The sequence below is a fragment of the Glarea lozoyensis genome (genome assembly GCF_000409485.1).
Source record: "Glarea lozoyensis ATCC 20868 chromosome Unknown GLAREA3, whole genome shotgun sequence".
Lineage (NCBI taxonomy): Eukaryota > Fungi > Ascomycota > Leotiomycetes > Helotiales > Helotiaceae > Glarea > Glarea lozoyensis.
Window position 1 is genome coordinate 2,875,832 of NW_007360998.1, and position 19,694 is coordinate 2,895,525.

Consider the following 19,694-nt stretch of genomic DNA (forward strand, 5'->3'; position numbering starts at 1 on the left):
TTAACAAATGATGACCTCCTCACTCCAATCACCGTTCTTGTCTAGGTGCTCCCCGTCGTGAACCGGGTCCAGCCGTAAGAACCACTTGCTCTGGCTGCGAGAAGTGTCGGCACTTGCCTCACTGCTCATACTGCTACTTCGACTCGCCCCGAGAACGTCATGACCTGTAGCCTTGGGGTTCGTGATACTCGCCGGACCACCAGCCTTCCGAATTCCAAGGAGCATGTTGGATGCTTCGACACCCGGGGAGGGCTGGCGACGCTCTAGGTATGAGGCGCCTGTACTAGGAGTGAGGGAGAGAAACTTGTTTGGTAGGTCGACGGCGAATCCGAGACGTTCAACCCCAGCGATACGGGGAGTAGAAGGGTATACAGTCGTATTTGGGGCTTCCACAGCTGGCAATTCTTTGCGAGATTGATTTGAGATGAGTGCTGATGCGGCCATATTGGATGTTTTGGAGAGTTAAATTTGGTCGAGCTCCAAAAAGAGAAGTGATGTCTCTAGTCCAGTGTCGTTGATTTCGAGCGAGCTCTGTTGGTGGCTTGCGTGAAGGCTGCCTCTGGACAGAGCAAAGAGAAATGAGGTCCCAGGAAAGGCCTTCAGTAATTCAGTGTGTGTTGCTGCCCCTTGCTAGGCAGTTGATAATCGGTGTTGCAAGAAAGCTATGATTGGAAAGAAGGAGAATTCAAAAGCGTAGACGACGTAAGAGGAACAGCCCCCTTTTAAGATGACTGTTTACTGTAACACTAATCGGTAGATATAGCAGTGAAGAGGCAACTCGCCTCTTCGCAAGATGATGGCTATAAGACTCCACGTGGGCTTTTGATAGGTGGAATGACTCTAATATGCAATGCATTCGCAAGCAGACGCGAACATTCCTAAGTTTATAATCCAAACGTGTTGATGATATGCCACAGAGCGTCAACTCGTACCACTTCTATGCGGAGCGAGACTGATGTAATGATGAAAATGGAGCTACACCAACTCTGATCGTCCAGGAACCTGTAAGTACCAGCATCCGTAGACTCACAGGCAAGCTGATTGGCTAGAATCATGCCTAGCAAGAAAGACAGCTGGATATCAATGGATGGAAAGACCGGATGTTGGCTGCGTTTCTAATCCTCGTCAGTTTTAAACCGTTCGGGGTCTATAAGCCTGAATTTGCATGCCAATTAGATATGCTCTCGAATTCGGCTGGAGGAAAATTTGGTGGGCAGTTCCGATATGTTGCTTGATCGCGAAATAAAGTCTATCTCTGACTCTTCTCCGACCTTAAACGCTTAAATTAACTTGTTTTTGGCAAAGCACAAGTGACACCGAATAGGTTCACACCGAATAAGGTCGTAAAAGATTACGAAGCAGTTATCCATACTTCCACGTTAACAGATTGGGGGCCGGGTATCGCTGATGGCGTAGTATCCCTGCCAGAGATGCATAGGGATCGTGCGTTTTTGGACCGCATTAGATCGCAGTCTCATGACCACCAGGGCAAAATTGAACCACTCAGCTCTCGGCTTTTTCAATCGTAATCGCAAGTTCTCCAACAACTGAATTGAGGTTTGAGAGTGACAGCACTTGGTTCTGTAATATATCATCTTGCGCTTTGGCGCAGTAATACTGCGGGCCCGTCCGTACCCGTTTGACCGTACACAGAAAAGGTTGATAGAGGCGGGTTGACCGGGTTCGGACATATACGTGTGCTACACGGCAGCACGGCAACGGCAAATCTTTTGACTTGCTAATTGATGTAAGCAGTCATACTTGTGTGACCGGAAGAGCGATGAGTCGTTCTGAGATCGTATTCGAACATGTTCATTGTATTCCGGGCATATCTCGAGCCGACAAAGGCTTGAGGAAGGAACAGACTTCCAGATAACCAGTCTTGCCTGATCCATTAAATGTTATGTTGTCATCCATGTAATTTGTAGGGTTTGCAAAAGCAGTTCAACAATAAAGACAAATGCCGGCCGCACAAGTCAGTTGGGCCAGGAGCAATTTATCAATCAGACTATGAACCATGAACTAGCTATACAGCGGCCTTTGAAACAGTTGTTTTGTGTTTTCGATGAATTTGCGCCGTACTTGTTGTATTTTAACGCTACATCTCATAAATATTGGATATGTCAGATGCGCAATCAGGTTCATTAAGCACCCCGTCCAAGGCGTCGATAAATAGCGACCTGTTTGAGTTTGGATAGCATCACAGGCGATTGCCCGATTTGAGAGCTTATCATGATCAAATAGGAAGGCTGCAGATGTTATGTCGTGTTCTTTTTCGACTTTGATAATGGGAAATTTTTGACCAATCAAAAGACATCAAGATGTGTACATGAGTCTAGCAAGAAACTGACCGGACTCTCCTTGGGTGCCCGAGCCTCCCATTTCGAATGCTCGCTGAAGATTCCCGTTTGTGCTGAGTGTTGCACTCTAGCATCAATGGTAGACTAAATATCCACCTTATCTTGAAAATAGTATGCGTATGCGCCCCACGGCCGCCGTTGCAGGAATCAAGCTCCTAGCCTCCAGCAATGGAATCGTGCGCCTGTTTTCTTGCAGCAGCTCTGAAGAAGGGAAACTCTGTCGCCGCGAAACTGCATGGCGGGGGAGATCTTCCGCTGCTGCTCATTTAAGAAGGCACGCCAGTAATGATGCGCCATCGTTATTTGGGATCATCGAGATTCTCCTCCCTTCGCCGAGAGGTAGAGGCGAACAGCATATTGGAGCACAACTGGCTTATTGCTGAAAGTTTGTTGGTGTTCTCAAGGACGAGTGGCTGGGCGGGCACTGGCATTGGTGAAGGTGGTACGAGTTTATAAGATTGGAGATATTCAAGGATGCGGTGATGTCTTGATGTCGTTCTGATTTCTGACAGGCGGCGGGACGAGGTAGCACGGGACGCGGTAGTGACCGCCGTCGTTGGTTTGTGCTGACACTGCCTGACAGGCAGCTGCACGACATCTGATTGAAGCTAATGATAGCTTAAGTGGGGGTTGAAGAACGAGCTCTTTGCGAAGCCCGCCAGTGCGGTGACATCTTTATAAAATACAGCCTCAGAAGAGCGATTCGAAGGGGTGTAACGGCTCGTAAGCGATGACCAGATATGAATCCCGTACTAACCTAAGGTTACTGTCCGATGGTGTTTTGCCGTGGAACGCGCGCCAGTCACACCGCGAGCAACCTCCCTCGGCGATCATCGCGCCTGCGCTTCCACCTCTAATCGTAGAGCGAGTCGACCGTTGCTGAGATTAAATTCGGCCGGCGTGGCACCCTTCCCATGTTAAACGATTAGGATATGGAGGTCTGGTTTGGGCCGCGGAGCCAATCCGAGTTGCTGCCATGATTGGTCTTCGATCGGATGCAGTCGCCATTTGGCACGGACGCGTCAACCCCCGGCTTTGTACGGCTGCGGCGCAGGTCCAGTTGTAGATTGGCCGTTCGTGCCCAGGTGTCTTCTCTGAAGGTGCTGCGTGGTGATGTGTGTGTACATGCGTAAGGGGTGGTGTTGTGGATGGGAGCACGAGAACAACGGCTGTGAAACAGAAGAAGGTCTGGAAGAAATGATCGAAGCAACGTCCTCGAGCGCCAGAGCCAAACGGGAGCAGCAGTGCCAAGACGCTAACCAATCCAAGCGAGTCTAACGGTATTTCGCACGACCACGACCTCCACGCACCGCACCTCGCACCTCCACCACCCTTCACCACCTGCACTCCTTTGCACACAACGCCAGGCCAAGCGTGCGCCCACACGACGTCCGTCCGCAGGGGGACCCCATCGGCTTCGCTGCGTAAACTTCCCTTCTCGCTCAAGTGTCCAAATGGCTGCGTCTGAGCTGAGAATGCCTTCAATTCGTCGCCTGTGTGCTTCCTCCTTTGCGCCGGACGCCGTTGCCAGTCTCCCCTCTGCTTTCCGCGGCCTCCCAGGAATCCTCTGGCCCTCTCAGCAACCATCAAATATAATCGAAACTCCACGTCCGTACGAGTCTGGGGGCAGGGCAACGTCGGCAGCTCGCACCTGACCGGCAGCCATTGGCAATTTCACACTCGGCATGGCTCCCGCCTGTAGGTTGCCCCTCAGTCCGGCACTCGTACGTTTGTTCCGCTCAGTACGAAAGGTACAGTAGTGTACAATCACTACGGCATGAGCAGACCAGCTAATCCTAAGTGGGAATTACACTGCTTTGACAGCGCCTGCTGGCTCTCTTGATGAGTCGATGGGCGCAGTGGATCACATCTCATTTATGCTCGCCGCCTTCGTGGTTACTTTGGACTAAGTGCTCAGTCCATGACGCCCCACATCAACTACCACTCGAGCCAATCTGGCTGATGCTGCCCGGCGCCCATGTGAGATTCTGACATTTTCGCAAGCGAGAAGAAAACCTTGCCAGCATAATATCGAGCAGACTAAGACTGTGCCTTCCCTACCGATATTTCGTATATCCCTACTCATCGATCCTTTCTTTCATCCTACTCACCTTCCCACATACTGACGCGGGTAGCTGTTGGACTTGTTGGCGTTGGTTGTTGGAAAAGACGACTAGAATTTGTCCGATGAGTCTTGAATGGCTGAGACTTAGATTCAACAGCTCAGCCCTTCTCCCGCGGAACAGTCGACGACCAACGGCAGCATCCGGATTGGAGCAGGCAGGCACACTACGTCTGGAATATTACCTTGTTGTCCGAATGGCGAGCAACGACTGCTCAATCTAACTAGAGAGGACTGAACCGTATACTCGGTATGGTAGAAGAAGTATAAAACAAGCTCCCGTTGCTGTTGAGGTTTGAACCTCGCACCTTCAATTTTCATCATCTTTCGTCTTTTCGAAATTTTAAGTCGAACCTCAAAAGTACATTGTACTCAACTTCAATCAACACTTATCGTTATCACTTCACATTGAGTACCTTCAAGTACCAAAAAGTGCCACTAGAGACGTCTATCAACCAATCTAGGTAAGTCTAAATTCCTAGCGTTGATCACCGCAAATAAAGGATCAATCCGCTTATGATAATCCTTCAGAACAGGGACAAGAAAGCGGTTGAGAAATATTTAACACTAGACTCAAGATGTGTACCCGTTACGACATCAAATACACATTGTGTGGATGCTTAGTGCTAGGCGAATGGGTTCCCTCCGCCACAGAAAGGGCCGGCGGTCCATGCATCAAGAAAGTAATTGTTGATAACAGGGCACAAGCCTGTGATGTTCATACACAATAACGAGTAAGTGTAGGCATGTTCTTTTATGCTCTGTAGTCTGACAATGTCTAGGAACCTATAATTCGGAGAACTGGAAGTTTAATTGGAGTTTTCTTCCGACATGTGCGAGGGATGTAGCTTGGGAGGTTTTTTGTCAGGCTTGCTGGATACCAAGTCTTTTCTGGTTCTTCCATTTGTGTATTTGCGGATGACCTCTTCGGCGTCTATACTAGTAAGATATGTATGAAATGGAAGAAGTTGTTGCAGGCCAAGCTTTCTTCACCCTTTATCGAGTGCTTGCATCAAACGATGAAGGATGTTGGCTTGTCTTACAATCAAACTTAAATGAAAGACCGTCTTTTGAACATTATTTGGATCTCTATCTATGACTGTCATTATCTGGTGTGGAAAATGAAAGCTAGTACAGTACTGGATTTCGACGAGCTTCTGTCCCAGTTCTGAGCAAACCTTTCACAACAATATCGCTTTTGGTGGTCTGGCTAAAGTTCTTCGGTAAATGTTGCGTGACAGCTGCATACCTCAGAATCGTCCCTGGTAGTACCACTGCTGCTGTGGAACCGCACGCCCTAGACGCCTAGGCATATCCGACATGGCGGGCCATCCACAGTCTCAGCCGCCTTGCGGCTAAAATCTGGTAGGTCAAGGGATTGTGATGCCAACAACATTAGCGCACACCCTCTCAAGTAAAATGCGAGAACCCTCTATTCTGCAGATGGCAGTTGTGTCTCAGACATCTGCATGGCGGACTGTTCCTGGTCTGTGGCTTAAACAAGGGTTTGTTGGTTGAAGTGACGCTGTTGTATGGACAGAGGAACTACCGCAACTTATATGTGGATGATCTTAAACGTATAAACTAGTAGAGCCAAAAAGCCCCAATACCCCAGTCCATCGACTCTGGAAGTTAGCACATATCTTGTTAGTAGTGTGGTAGGAGCAGCCTCATTAGTGATTTGAGTTTTCAAAGACGGAACACATGATGTCAAATAAATCCAACAAAAGCAGAACTTTAACAGGCGGCTTACCGTTGGTTCAGATAGTATCATAGCAAGCTTATATCGTATCCCTTGTGATGCCAGGGAAACGTCTTGCACCATCAGCAATTACACTGGTCACCAGTCTTTCAATTCAGATGGTTGTTGAAGGTGCAGGAATCCTTGAACCCGAGACAATACATGATCAAACACATGGACGTTGATCTGGCTCTCAAAGAAGACAGTATGTATAGTGCAAGCAATAAGGTTTATGAACTGGAAGGTTTATGAACTGGAATCACCAGTGCATTGCAAGACTGACGGGACACTATCTAAACATAACGCTTTCATAAACAGACTTTCTAACACCTCTTCCGTGATCTATGTATTTGGTCTTTACAATAGAGACAATATCTTTCATTCGTTCAAATGAACTTTTTAAACATAGCGTTCGGAATGGCATTGCTATTCTCCCGTAATGAGGTGTCCCGTCAGATTAACGACAAACTGGTGAACCCATTTAAATTCGGAAAAGTAACTCCGCTGATGACGCTATTGATAAAGGCAGAAAGAGGCAGCAGACTGGTCTCAGTGCCAGACATCGACTTTCATGGCCTTAAGGTTTTACCAACTTATGCAACCCGAACTGTCAGTAACACGCCGTGGACAGCCTCACAGGAGGATGAGGATCATCTGCCAGATTTCTCGGCTCGCGCTTCCAAATTTGTATTCCTTGCGAGCTATGGCCAGCAGTTCGAAGGGAATGACACATTAAGACTGCAAGTGGCCTTGTTGGCGATTGTTTTCCCAGGATTGCAGGATGTTGGGAAATCATCGTGGTGCCGCGACTACAAACAAAGTCGAAGGTAGTTGTTGGAATCGACGCTCGGACCACCCCGCATGTGGTGCTTTTGCCGAGGATTCGCACGCTTCTCGAACTCCTCCATCAACCACCATCTCTAATCTACTTGCATCAAATGTGGAGTCGACAACAAAGCAATATATTTGATATCTAAGCGCCCGGTTAAGTGAGGCTATATCTGGACTAAGGCTCTCGAGAGCGGACAACGCGCTTCCATTACCTTTTACAATTCCTAAGGAACGGTCTGCGACCATTATTCATGTGGTGTAATAGGTGAACCGCCAACTCGGTTGCCTCACTTGCTTCGGTAGCCTCGGCGGCTGACTGTGATGTCTATTGATCTAAATTGGGAGACCTTGACCACTGGTCCTGACGGAATTGAACTTGCCGAGAGGATTCGAGACTTTGTACACGACAAGTTCCAAACCATCACACTACCACGTTTTATTAAGGGTGTAAAAGTTCACACATTTGAATTTGGGTCTACCGGGCCCGACATAGAAATCAAGGACATTTGTGATCCGTTACCAGATTTCTACGAAGAGACTGAGGATGATGATGAGGAGTCACAGGATGAGGAAGATGTAGCATGGGAGTCAAAAACCGAGCAACTTGCCACACTACGGGAGAGACGGCGGTTAGATCGGGATGAAAGAGCAAATATTGCAACGCATATCGCGCCTCTGCCGCCCTATATAGACACTCGACTATCGGGAATGAGGACGGGACAAGTACCAGGTGATGTTGGAAGTCCTTTCCTGGGTGTTAGTACGCCTGGGATCCCTGGAGGTACCTCGAATCTGAGTTATTTCCATTCCCAACTTGCCACTGGATTGTCTGGGACACAAACACCACTCGCGGCTGTCGCGGGAGCTCATCTTCCGTACGGCTGGCCAGATTATTCGGGCTTACCGTCCGCTATGAAATCCAAAGGTCATCGCCATACCGCAAGTGGAAGCTCGTTATCACCTCCTCCCACGGCAGATGCATCAGCCCAACAACTCCTTCGAGAAAGGGCGAGTGTCTCCACCCTCGCTCCGTCAACTTCTACGACTCGACCACAAACTCGGGACGGTCCAGCGGATGAGATAGTCGATGAGGAACCGGGCTCACCCCCTCGAAGATTTCGAGAACCCAGAGTCGAAGATCTCCAGACCGTATTTCGTGTACGCTACTCAGGCGACGTCAGACTATCTCTGACCACAGAAATCTTACTAGACTATCCCATGCCGAGTTTCGTCGGTATACCCGTCAAGCTCAACATCACCGGTCTCTCATTCGACGGAGTCGCTGTCCTTGCTTACATTCGCAAGAAAGCACATTTCTGTTTTCTGTCCCCCGAGGATGCTTGTACAGCTGTTGGAGCAGAAGAAGATGAGTCGGAACATCGACATGATATGAAATTAGGCGGACTTATTCATGAGATTAAGGTGGAAAGCGAGATTGGCCAGCAGGAAAATGGGAAGCAGGTCTTGAAGAATGTGGGGAAGGTTGAGAAGTTTGTATTGGAGCAGGTTAGACGGATTTTTGAGGATGAGTTTGTGTATCCTAGTTTTTGGACATTCTTAGTCTGAAATGATCCCGTCTTCATAATGGACACGCTGGATGACTTTAGGTGTCCTGGTTCTACACCTCTGAATTACATAATATTATCACTTCAAACAAGACTGTTCTAATTTATATAGCTCTTCCCTTTTCAATGACATCCCGCTTTGTTAGGTACATATATATCCTGGGCAGAATGTCCTTGGGATTAGAGCAGAAAATTTCTAACAGACGTAGCAAAATAATAATTTTGAAACATGACTTAAAAGTCGCCGGCTTTCTGCACCATACGCTTTTTGCATGATTACAAGCACTACACGTCTGAGCTTTAAATAACAACCAATATAAAACTATCTACTTATTGAAGAAAGAGTTTGTGTATCTAAACGCCCGGTTCAGTTTTGCTCAAAACACTACATCGTATTGCACTTCTCACTAACAGCCAAACTCCATTAATCAACTGGTAAACAAATCTAATATCTCGTTACTACAAAAGCACGGCAACCCAACAAATTTTTATCTAACATCTACCTCCCACACGCTTACCAGCCTGTAATACAATCGAAATCTTTTTCATGTAAGATGTTCCAGTAGTTCGTGGCAAGTAACTTGTTTAGTGACCTGAGAGTAGACGGATTTGAGCAGCAATTCTGGATAAAACAGATCTATCCAACACCCCAGTTGATATAGACACTAGCTTTATGATTCTAGGCTGAATTGATGGTGAAGATTGAGATCAGCGTTTGTAAACAAAATGAGCACGATCCGTGTTTTCCTGGGAACAGAATCGTCCAGAATGGATATCTGAGGGGCAAAAGTCCTTTGACCGATATAAAGGATAAGTCATTATGCTTGTATATTGGCCTTTACGTCCGGGTGATATCAAGAGAGATCAAAGGCTTCCTGAGAAATGAAAATGTCATTCACAATCTTCACAAAATTTACGATATGAATTGTCCCCAGCAAAAGTTCAATTCAATATCTACATCTTTTTCTTCTGCCAGCTATGGACCCTACGTTCTATAGCATATATGAGTAACCTGTCACTTTGCACCAACTGCTGAAGCTAGCAGGTACCGAGATTCTCAATCCTGACTGCTGAAAGGGAGAAATGTCACATTGAGATCGACCTCCCACCTTTTGCTATAAATGTTACTTTCTATGGCGCACAACGAATTCTACCCATTCGTTTCCCCCTCGGTCATGGTAGCTAAGGTCACATAACTGTACTTTGTAAAGCTAGTAAAAGAACCCTTTCGCCAGACCTCTTCGCCTGTCTACAGGCAACGTGTGGAATGAACATCGTTCGCCACATATTAAGTATTAGATAGATATTTAAATGGCCGTAGACTTCGCAGCCACTCTATTTATTCAAATATCCGTCTTTTTAGTCTTCGGGATTCCTACCTATCCTCTACTATTGTATCGACAGTGACTGTACCTTTCACCGTCCGAATTCATAACCTACAGAGACGAAATAATGGTCATGGAAACTCTTCTGTTTTTTGATCTATCATATTAAACCCCGATTGTCTATTGTCCACAAACCCATGGCAACTATATTCTTCCTTCTTGTAATTGATACCTGAAGACACGAGTGCAACATCTGTACGATTACATCACAACATGGATGGAAACAAATTTGAGGTTGTATTCGTCGTTGCGTGGTCTTTTCTAGGTATATATCAAGCTGAACATTAATATGTATTGATTGACAACTTATTAGCAAGACTATAACCACACAGCTAAGTTCAAAACTTTGTTCTTCTACTATTCTGCAACACGGAGTAATCTTTGAGCATGATCATCAAATAATCGTTGTATCCTCGTCTTGACCATACCGGGGGCGATCAGCAGTCGGCCTCTTAATCAAGCGCCTAGGTTTGAGAAAATACCCTTGACGCTGCTCTAGGTGTTTCTCATCACTTGTTAATAAGATTTAGAGGCCCATGGGTGCCACCGGTAGCTATTTGCCGTTGGCACACCGTGGTTGCCGAGTTTCGATGTTCTTCTTGGGCAAATTTCCGCTTACAAAGTCGCCGTGCGAATCTCTGCACCCTCTGTGGCATGCCACTCTATTCTGACCTTTCTCGACGTCCATAATTCCCGAGACAATATACCCGAACCTAGCAAACCTTTGGAGGAGTGCCTTTTGCGGTCTCGGTCGATAGCCTCCAATCTGTCCAGAAATGGATTTGGTCGCTTCAAGCTTTTTGTGATCATGTCAAAGTGGCTTTGAAGCCTTGATATGCGGCATTCATGTCCAACTCCAATTCTCGAGACTGATCTTCAGTCAATTCCTCCGATGCCCTCATTTGATTCAAGGTTATCAACCACTGCACAATCTTGCCCCGGTGCTCGAAATCTCCGTCCGTAACCTTGTTCACGCTTTGAATGACGTCTGTGAGCAAAGGGTGCAGTTGGTCCTTGGCTAGAAGTCCAAGCTTGAGCGCATCTAGGAAAGTGATAAAATCCTGTGCAGCTTCCACGATGAGAGGGCCGTTTGTTCCGCTACTGTTCGTAGCCGTCGCGTTGTGCGAAGGTGCAGTGACTGTACTAGGCATCCCAATTCGAATTCGTTCCGTGGCTCTTGGGACCTCCATCTAGGAATATCAGATTTGGCATGAAATCAATCTTTGCGCCGTTACTCACATCCCATGATGCTTTAAATGTCTCTAAGTCAACAAAAGCCCGGGCGACTGCTTCGTCCGTCAAGATAGCTCGGTATTGTTTTAGTAACCTGTCGCATATTTCGGTGTAATCGGCTTCCGGAATCGCATCTTTCAGATATGCTTTTTCGATCTCGTCGAGTGTAATAACGATACTAAAGACTTCTGCGAGAGAGTCTTGAAGATCCCTTTCAGCTCTCGTTCCCGTAAGTTTGACCTCCTACATGTCATACGTTAGCCTCGAGCAATATGACAATTGTGGTTACCTACCTCGTCCAAATTTATAGTTGCAGAGAGGGTGGTGTTTGGTATGTAGCTGTGCGGCGTTGGCGCGTAAGCTTGTCTTGCATTGTACATTTTCGGAAGGCTCGAAATCGGAAGGCTCAAAATCGCAACGGTTATGTTGTTGTTCCAGCTGTTCGTACTTCAAGTGCTCAGTACTTTGCATTCAGAGGTCGCGATTGAGTCGGAGGGGTCCAGAATCGATAATAGTGGGGAGTACTGCCATCAAGCTTCACCGCCTACTAAGCAGAGACTAAGGTCTCACCGCCCTGGCAATACACCTAGTCGAGAAGCATGATGCTGATATCTACTCCGTACATGTAGGTACCTCACATACGTCCAGTTCAGACAAAGCTACAATTATGTAACATAATGACAGATACTCAAACCACCCTGGACATCATTCAAACCTTTGTACGCATTTGTACTGACATAGTTTATCTAAGAAAAGAAAGGATTCAATCCGTCACGGCAAATCTTCTCCACACTCGCTCCTCCAGAGGATTGAGAAATGCTCTCGCTCACTCCGAGAACCCGGTCGGCGAAGGGTCAGTCGTTTTGGGAAAGCACCCATCAGTTTCCCAATGTGGTTATATCAGCATTTGAATAATGTCTCTCGAATATTCTTCCGTCGGCCTCAGAAGCCATACTTCCTGACGCTATTCGCCATGAAGCACACGGGATATTCAGCATGATTCGTGGAGGAGTTGTCATACAGATAGAGCTCAGGGTGCAGTGTGTGCTGATTCGAGGGAGAAGGCCGCAAGGACGCACTGGGCTTAGTGGATACATCAAGATCTGAAAAGCAAGAGATGCTCGTCGACTATGCGTTATATGCACTTATGCCATGGACTTGGAGCGCAGAAATGGGACTTCAAAGGGCCAGATGAACCATGTTTTTTCCATCTTTGGAAGTCTGCCACCGAGCGATCTGCTTGAAGGATTATCATCGAACAATTTTCGACACCGGCAACGCCGTGCAGCTCGGTGAGATATACTTCAGATCCTGGACGTTACCCCAGGAGACCAGGGCAACAAAAAGACGTGTACTGCAGCAGGGCCATTCGTATTCATACCCTGGGCGAACAACATCCAGAAGGTCCGATAATGATTGTTGGTTCAGGCTCAAACAGGAACAACAATAATATCGACGCGCTTGGGGCGGCAATTTCAAATACACAACAGCAACAAGTCAACAGCAATGAGCAAACATCGGAATTCGTCAGTAGCGCAAAGCTTCCCGTCATGTTCCACACTGATGACTTAGATATCGTAGTCTCTGATCTCGGCTCGGGCCACGACCACGAACAAATTCTGACCTTCAGGCTTCCTGCCAAGCCGTCCTACCTCCTCGAACCTAATTGTTGTGGCAGCGTAGACGATATCAGGAGCATGCCCCAACGTTGCAATTCCAGCCATCGGGAATGTCATCTTATTCCAGAATTCCTTGCGGAAATCCCACCAAACGAGAGCGGGTTTGATCGCCGTAGGTGGGGTACTGCCGAGATCGTTCCCGAATTCGACGACATCGACTTGCCCACAGCATAAGTTACAGTACCCCGTTTCGCTTGATTTTCGAAAGTCTAGACCTCTCAACACTTCTGTCTTGCTTCTGTCATTGCACTAGCAGCTTCGTACCGATACCCAGAATCTGCTGTCCTATGGACTGGATTACTTGTTGAGATATTGACAAACTACGACAAAACTTCGTTATTCTGCTTGCAGCCGCAGCGAGACGTTTCACCATCTCGGCAGTTGACCCGCTAAGTACGCCGCAGGAAGCTACCTATTCAGCAGCGCTTTCCGCTTCTTATGAATGTGAACAAGAACCCATCTTATAAATCGTTCCTTGGAAACAGTGTTTAGAGTTCAGCCTACGTCGAAGCTGTGCACCTCGGCTACCTCTCTTCTTTTCCTATGTCTATTGCGACCTTGCGCCTATTGAATATTGGGTCAGGTGACTATTAGGTCAGCTAATATAGATAATTCTCCTAGCTACTTATTAGTCTATATAATAGTAGATAACCTTCTACTTTATATAAGAGGTTAAGTAATATAATTAATAGGTTCTACTTATATATCTTTTTAATAGATTATAAGTCTAGACTACTCTATCTATAAAGATAGCTAAGTTACTAAAACTAGTCTTCTTATAGAATCTACTAATACTTTTAGCTACTTATAATATAGAATACTAATATTAAGTATCTTACTCTATTAAAAAATAAGAACTAAGAATTAAAACTATTATTTATAACTATAGTCTATAATAAACCTATATTTATTACTCTATAAAGTAAACTTTTAATAAGAGAAAACTTCTAGATTTTTTATAAATAAATATTTAAGAAAACTAGATACTATTACTATAAGAATATAAAAGAGTCTAGTTTATCTACTTAATAGAAGTAAATTTAAATACTTTTATATAATTATATTTACTATAAATAGAATTACTATAGTTAGAAGAGATAGTAAATTTATTTTATATTAGAAGAATTATCTCTTATTAGTATTCTTAAATATACTAGACTAACTTATTAGTATAATCTAGATACTAAGTATTATAAATACTTTATTTATAGAGATATTAAGTAACTTTAAAATAAAATAATTAGTATATAGTCTTAACTAATCTCTTACTTTTACTTATCTTACTAACCTTTAAGATTATAGATTTACTAATCTTAAACTCTTCTCTAAGAGCTATAAAGACTTTAACTTTAATTATAGAGATAAATCTTTTTAAAATATATTAACTTATATTTTTTAAAATAATATTTTAAAAGACTCTTTCTCTTTTTTATAGACTTTATTTAAAGAGTAAACTATAAATTAAACTTTTTTTAATCGAAATCTTAGGTTTTATTTTAAATAGAAAAAATATAATATTAATACTTTTTTTAATAGAAATAATCTAATTTATCTTATTTTTAATATCTTTAAAAGACTATAATAAGATAACTTTAAAAAGTTATTACTAATAAATAAGATAATAATTATTAGTTTTTAGAGATTAATTTACTTACTAATAATAATTACTCTAACTACTTAGTCTATAATAATATTACTATTACTTAATATTAAATATAAAGCTAAAACTTCTCTTATAAGAAAATATCTCTCTTAATAATCTTTATAACTATTAAATTTTTAATAAAGAAGAGTACTTTATTACTAGAATCTCTCTTTTTTAAAAAGCTAAAGATCTTATTAAACCTTATATTTATCTATAGTTACTATAGTCGAAATAGATTCTTTAGACTAAATTAAATCTAGTAGAATTAATATTATCTTTATTTTTAACTTAAATAACTAGTATATCTTTAATTACTAAGTAGAGAAATAGCTTATTATCTTTAAGTTCTTTAAATAATATAAGAATACTTTTTTTAAGTAAGATACTATACTAGAAGAGACTAATACTTAGCTTTATAAAAGAAAGATTCTCTATAATAATAGTATAAAATAGGTTTATTATACTATTTATATATAACTTAATAAAGCTATACTAACCTTTTTAAATAAAGAAACTACTATAAAGAGTATTATAAGTAAGCTTAAGAAATATTATAAAACTTAAAGTACTAGAATACTTATTAATATTATCTATAAGTTCTAGTATCTTAGTCTTTTTAACTATATAAATATTATAAAATATATTACTACTTTTCTAGAAATTAATACTAATCTTAAATATATTTTATTTTATACTATCTATACTTCTCTTAATATAGTTCTTAAGTTTATAGATAGTCTTAACTTAAGCTTCTTAAATTATATTACTAACTATAATAATTCGGTTCTACCTAGAGTAGACTAGGGTTATTGTAAGGTTAGTATATTAAGAAGTAGGCGTAAGATTATTACTTATAGATTTAGAGATCTATTTATTATAATAAGAGTAAGTTAAATAGATAATATACTATTACTATAATAAGTTAAGTATAAAGCTTCTATCTAAGGAAATTATAATTATTATATAGAACTTTCTACTCTTAAGTTCGCTAGTTCGCTAGTCGAACTAGCGAACCTTCTCTCGGTTTATAAGTTTAATAGTCGAACTAGCGAACTCTCCTAATTACGTGACGGTACCCTAAACCGGGGCCTATCCGCTAACCTAAATATAGCTAATATTAACTAGATTAAACTACTAGACGGCGGTCCCGGGAACTACTCGATTTCTGTAACCTCGCCGAATTCTAGAACCTTTAGTCCTAGAAGTATTACGACGCCGAGGCCGACGCTACTCGTAATACTAACTACTAATAAAATAGAATTTTTATTACTCTAAAGACTCTAGTAATTCTTTTTACTAATACTACTAAAGTATAGTAAATAGCTACTATAGAGATAGCTAAAAAAAAGAAAAAAAAGATTAATATTATTAAATTTAATAAATTAGTTAGTACTACTCTTACTAGAGAAAAATAACTACTTTATAAGAATAAATAAGTAGTTTATTTTATTACTATAATAACTAAAGATATTTTACTAGAAATTACTCTCTTTACTCTTTTTACTAATAAGACTATTATTAATTATTATATCTACTATAACTATAGTAGCTATACTAAAGATAAATACTATATTAAGTACTCTTATCTAGATATCTAAATAAATAAAAGTAAACTAAAGAAGAAGAGATTAAAGACTAAGAACTAAATAGCTAGAAATAAGAATAAAGAGAAGAAATAGAAGTATAATAATAGTAATAATAAGAATATTATTATTACTAGAATAATAAAAAGTCTACTATACTATAGCTATAATTATTATTTTATAGATATTACTACTATAGAGATCTCTAACCTTAATTATAAGATTCTTAAAGATAACTAGCTTCTTAATACTAAAACTTCTTTAAAAAAGATTATTAAATATATTATTCTTCTTTAGTTTTTTATTTTTTAAAGATTTTAACTATAGATTTATTAAAAATATTTAAATCTAGAAATAGATTATTTTTATATTTATCTAAGTAATACTAAAATTATATAAAAGTATTAAATATTAGATTAAATAACTATTAAGTTAGTTAATATAAATAATTCTCTTAACTACTTATTAGTCTATATAATAGTAGATAATCTTTTATCTTATATAAGAAGTTAAGTAATATAATTAATAGATTCTACTTATATATCTTTTTAATACTCTAGAAGAGGACGAGTTAGTAGTAGTAAAAGTAAAATCTAGAGAGAGTTAAGAATTACTAGAAGAGTGTCGGAATATTTCTTTAACTACTAGTATTACTTGTTTAGGCTATAGGCCTACTTTTGTGGCTACTCCGAATACAAATACCCCTTCGTCGTCGGAATATCCCCATAAATGAATTGGGTTACGTTATTCTGTCTAGGATGCTTACAGGGTTGTTTCGGCACCCAGGTTACCGGTCACAGTTCATGGGGCTTTGTTCCCCTCGTTACTATAAAATCGTTCAAGTATCGAAGAGGGGTGAAACTTCTAGTATTCATCTCAGCACAGGTGTTATACCGCATGCTCCTCGCTGGCAAAACTCATTTTTTGCCGCATGTAACTGCGCAATTTGCGATGGAACATGTGATGCAATCACAAGATCAGAGGCTCGGAGCCTTCACGAAGGTGCTTCAACAAAGGCGGAGTACCGTACACCGTTCTCCAGGTGCAGTATTTTCTTCCTCAACGCTGAGAATGTTCTGATGGCTGGGTTTCGGCAGCTGACTGTGACACCATCCATTATTCGCTGGCGAGAGAAATTGCTAAACTGCAGTATGCATGCAGCCTGCCTCTCACGCAAGTGGTTGTGAGGACTGCCTCATGAGGCCCATTTCGGCTGGGTTATGAGTATTTATACAGATCGTGATATAGGGTGATGGTCGTTCCTTGAGCTTTCGGATCATGGCTCACCGCCCGGGAAAGCCAGCTTGTTGGAGTTAGACACAAGCCATTATGCAACGGGCAATCGACGCATTGTTGTAGTGCCTCAAGCAGCGTTGAGCGATAGCTAGCGTCATTCCACGCCTCAGAGTCGCCACTGCTACACTGTAGTAATCTTCAAAGAAAGAGTCGTGGCATACTCGAGTAGTGGCTTCGGAGAAAGCCCGAACTGAGAGTCTTTCGCCCAACACCCCGTGCCGTATCCGGAAGCTAAATTTCTGAAACAAGTCATCTTCGCTGAACCTTCTTCAAGCTTGGCGGTGGCACAACCGTCAAGCGAGAAGAAGATCCAGACCTGGCGTCAAGGCACTGAAGATCAGCATGTTTCTAGATTTCCATCGAACAATGATCTGCTTTAGGACGATAAGGTTTGCCTTGGAGCTATCTCTTAAAAATAGAACAGACTAAGCAGAGGGCCAAAACAAGCGATCTCCCATTATCATGCGAATGAACATTGTAACTCTTAGAATATGGTATCAATGCAAACAACGTTGGAGAATGAGTTGCCCTGGTCCTTTTGATGGACTAAGATTTTGGAGCGCTTACTTCGAAAGCAGGTTTGAAAACATGACTAATCAGCGAGGCAGCTATTGGAGTCGACGAATAACAGATTTGAGTAGGCCGACAAGTACCCTAGGATAATGACTGTGAGTACCAAGCATGCTAACCGGTTGTGTATGCACGAGCGCTACCGAACAAGTGAAGAGAGATTAACTTACTCTTCTAGACTCTTAAGAAAGTGGCGTTAACCCTGGAGGTTTAATCTTAAGAGTACTAGGAGACAAGAGGCGCGAATCACCTATGCTTCGCTTATAGAGGGCTAAGCGTCGTCGTATACTCGAAAAAGAAGCTAGACGTAATAATATATCTAAATTCGAAGTTAAACTAAAAATATAAGACGTTAGAGTACCTAGTATATTAATATAAGAAGTATAGAATAACTAATTATAGATAATTATAAGAACTCTTCTCTACTCTAGACTTTTTATTTATAAGAATTATAATAATATTAATATAAAACTAGATTAAGATAAAGATATAGTAATATTTCTCTTATTTAGGCTTTAGTAAACTAAAGCTAAACTATTATCTAAGAATTTATCTAGTTATCTAATTTAAACTAAGTATTTAAAGAAGATAGAGAAGCTTAATAATTTCTTATTCTTTATTAAATTACTATAGAGTCTTCTATATTATTAGTAATTAAGAATCTAATTACCTTAATTATAGTATCTTTAGCTTAGATTTATTAATAATAAAAGTAATAAATAAATAAGTAGTAATAATAATAGTATAATTACTTTCGAGTAAGCTATAGATTTAATACGTTTATTATATTAATATTAATAACTTTAAAAATTATAAGAATTAAGAGTAGTTAGAAATAGTAATTACTAAATAATATTAGTATAATATATACTAAGCTATAATCTATAGACTCCCCTATACCTAATTTTATACTAAGGAGTAGTAAATCGATATAGGTAGTTATATTCTACTAAACCTCGTTTTTATCGCTTTTAATTCTAACCTATTATTAGTAGTACTAATATATAGTACGTAGTAAGCTCGAACCAGGAATTCACGGTGCTAAACTTCTCTATTATCGTTATTGCGATGTGCTTAGCGGGCGCTACCATCATATCCCAGTGGGAACCAACATTAGGCAAATTGCAATTGAAGATACCCTCCCTGCGCTGAGCGAACTCTGGTTTCTGAGAACGTTCAATCACAGACTTTATGGAATACGTAGCGCCACGGGGCCGTTAGGAGAGGGTATCAGTACCAGTTTGTCATCACTTGTATAACAATGTACAGGATAATCATCCATGGGTTTGAATACCAATATAATAACCCTGGGGTCTGTCTGCACCTAGTATCTACTCAGAACCCCACGGGATGGCCCTTGTCTGATAGTACTAGTGACGCGGGGCCCGGCTTCGAAGGACAATGCAGAATTACGGTATCATATCAGCGCAACTCGCCGGCAGTAAAAAGCAAAATCGCAATATAACATCGTTCGCATTTCATCAGGGCACGATTGGACCAATAATAACAAATGTTAACCAATTGCTCCTCCGCGCAGCGCAGGGACCAACGCAGAACCCTCACAACGCTGCCACTTCTATCTTCACTGTCACAGTCCGCTACCAACTTTCTTCTGGGCTTTTAGCTTAAGATACGCCAATCGTCGCTTTTAGCCTCTCCTATGCGACAAGTCGAGCGTCCATTC

At 41.7% G+C, this 19,694-nt stretch overlaps 6 protein-coding genes across 6 annotated transcripts; 3 read left to right on the forward strand and 3 right to left on the reverse strand.

Moving 5' to 3' along the window:
- GLAREA_00934 (uncharacterized protein) lies at nucleotides 1–444 on the reverse strand (the record flags this gene model as incomplete). The annotated part of the gene is made up of 1 exon (XM_008085692.1): nucleotides 1–444. One exon carries the CDS (start codon nucleotides 442–444, stop codon nucleotides 1–3), a length of 444 nt encoding a protein of 147 aa, XP_008083883.1.
- A 2,801-nt stretch (nucleotides 445–3,245) lies between these two features.
- GLAREA_00935 (uncharacterized protein) lies at nucleotides 3,246–4,026 on the reverse strand (the record flags this gene model as incomplete). Its single annotated transcript, XM_008085693.1, has 2 exons — nucleotides 3,246–3,927; nucleotides 3,977–4,026. The coding sequence occupies 2 exons, from the start codon at nucleotides 4,024–4,026 to the stop codon at nucleotides 3,246–3,248; spliced, it is 732 nt and encodes a 243-aa protein (XP_008083884.1).
- Nucleotides 4,027–6,640: 2,614 nt separating this feature from the next.
- Nucleotides 6,641–7,054, forward strand: GLAREA_00936 (uncharacterized protein; the record flags this gene model as incomplete). Its single annotated transcript, XM_008085694.1, has 1 exon — nucleotides 6,641–7,054. One exon carries the CDS (start codon nucleotides 6,641–6,643, stop codon nucleotides 7,052–7,054), a length of 414 nt encoding a protein of 137 aa, XP_008083885.1.
- Nucleotides 7,055–7,375: 321 nt separating this feature from the next.
- Nucleotides 7,376–8,620, forward strand: GLAREA_00937 (uncharacterized protein; the record flags this gene model as incomplete). The annotated part of the gene is made up of 1 exon (XM_008085695.1): nucleotides 7,376–8,620. The coding sequence occupies one exon, from the start codon at nucleotides 7,376–7,378 to the stop codon at nucleotides 8,618–8,620; it is 1,245 nt and encodes a 414-aa protein (XP_008083886.1).
- Nucleotides 8,621–10,810: 2,190 nt separating this feature from the next.
- Nucleotides 10,811–11,617, reverse strand: GLAREA_00938 (Endosomal sorting complex assembly; the record flags this gene model as incomplete). Its single annotated transcript, XM_008085696.1, has 3 exons — nucleotides 10,811–11,194; nucleotides 11,244–11,480; nucleotides 11,531–11,617. The coding sequence occupies 3 exons, from the start codon at nucleotides 11,615–11,617 to the stop codon at nucleotides 10,811–10,813; spliced, it is 708 nt and encodes a 235-aa protein (XP_008083887.1).
- Nucleotides 11,618–12,649: 1,032 nt separating this feature from the next.
- Nucleotides 12,650–13,090, forward strand: GLAREA_00939 (uncharacterized protein; the record flags this gene model as incomplete). Its single annotated transcript, XM_008085697.1, has 1 exon — nucleotides 12,650–13,090. The coding sequence occupies one exon, from the start codon at nucleotides 12,650–12,652 to the stop codon at nucleotides 13,088–13,090; it is 441 nt and encodes a 146-aa protein (XP_008083888.1).
- Nucleotides 13,091–19,694: the final 6,604 nt, after the last annotated feature.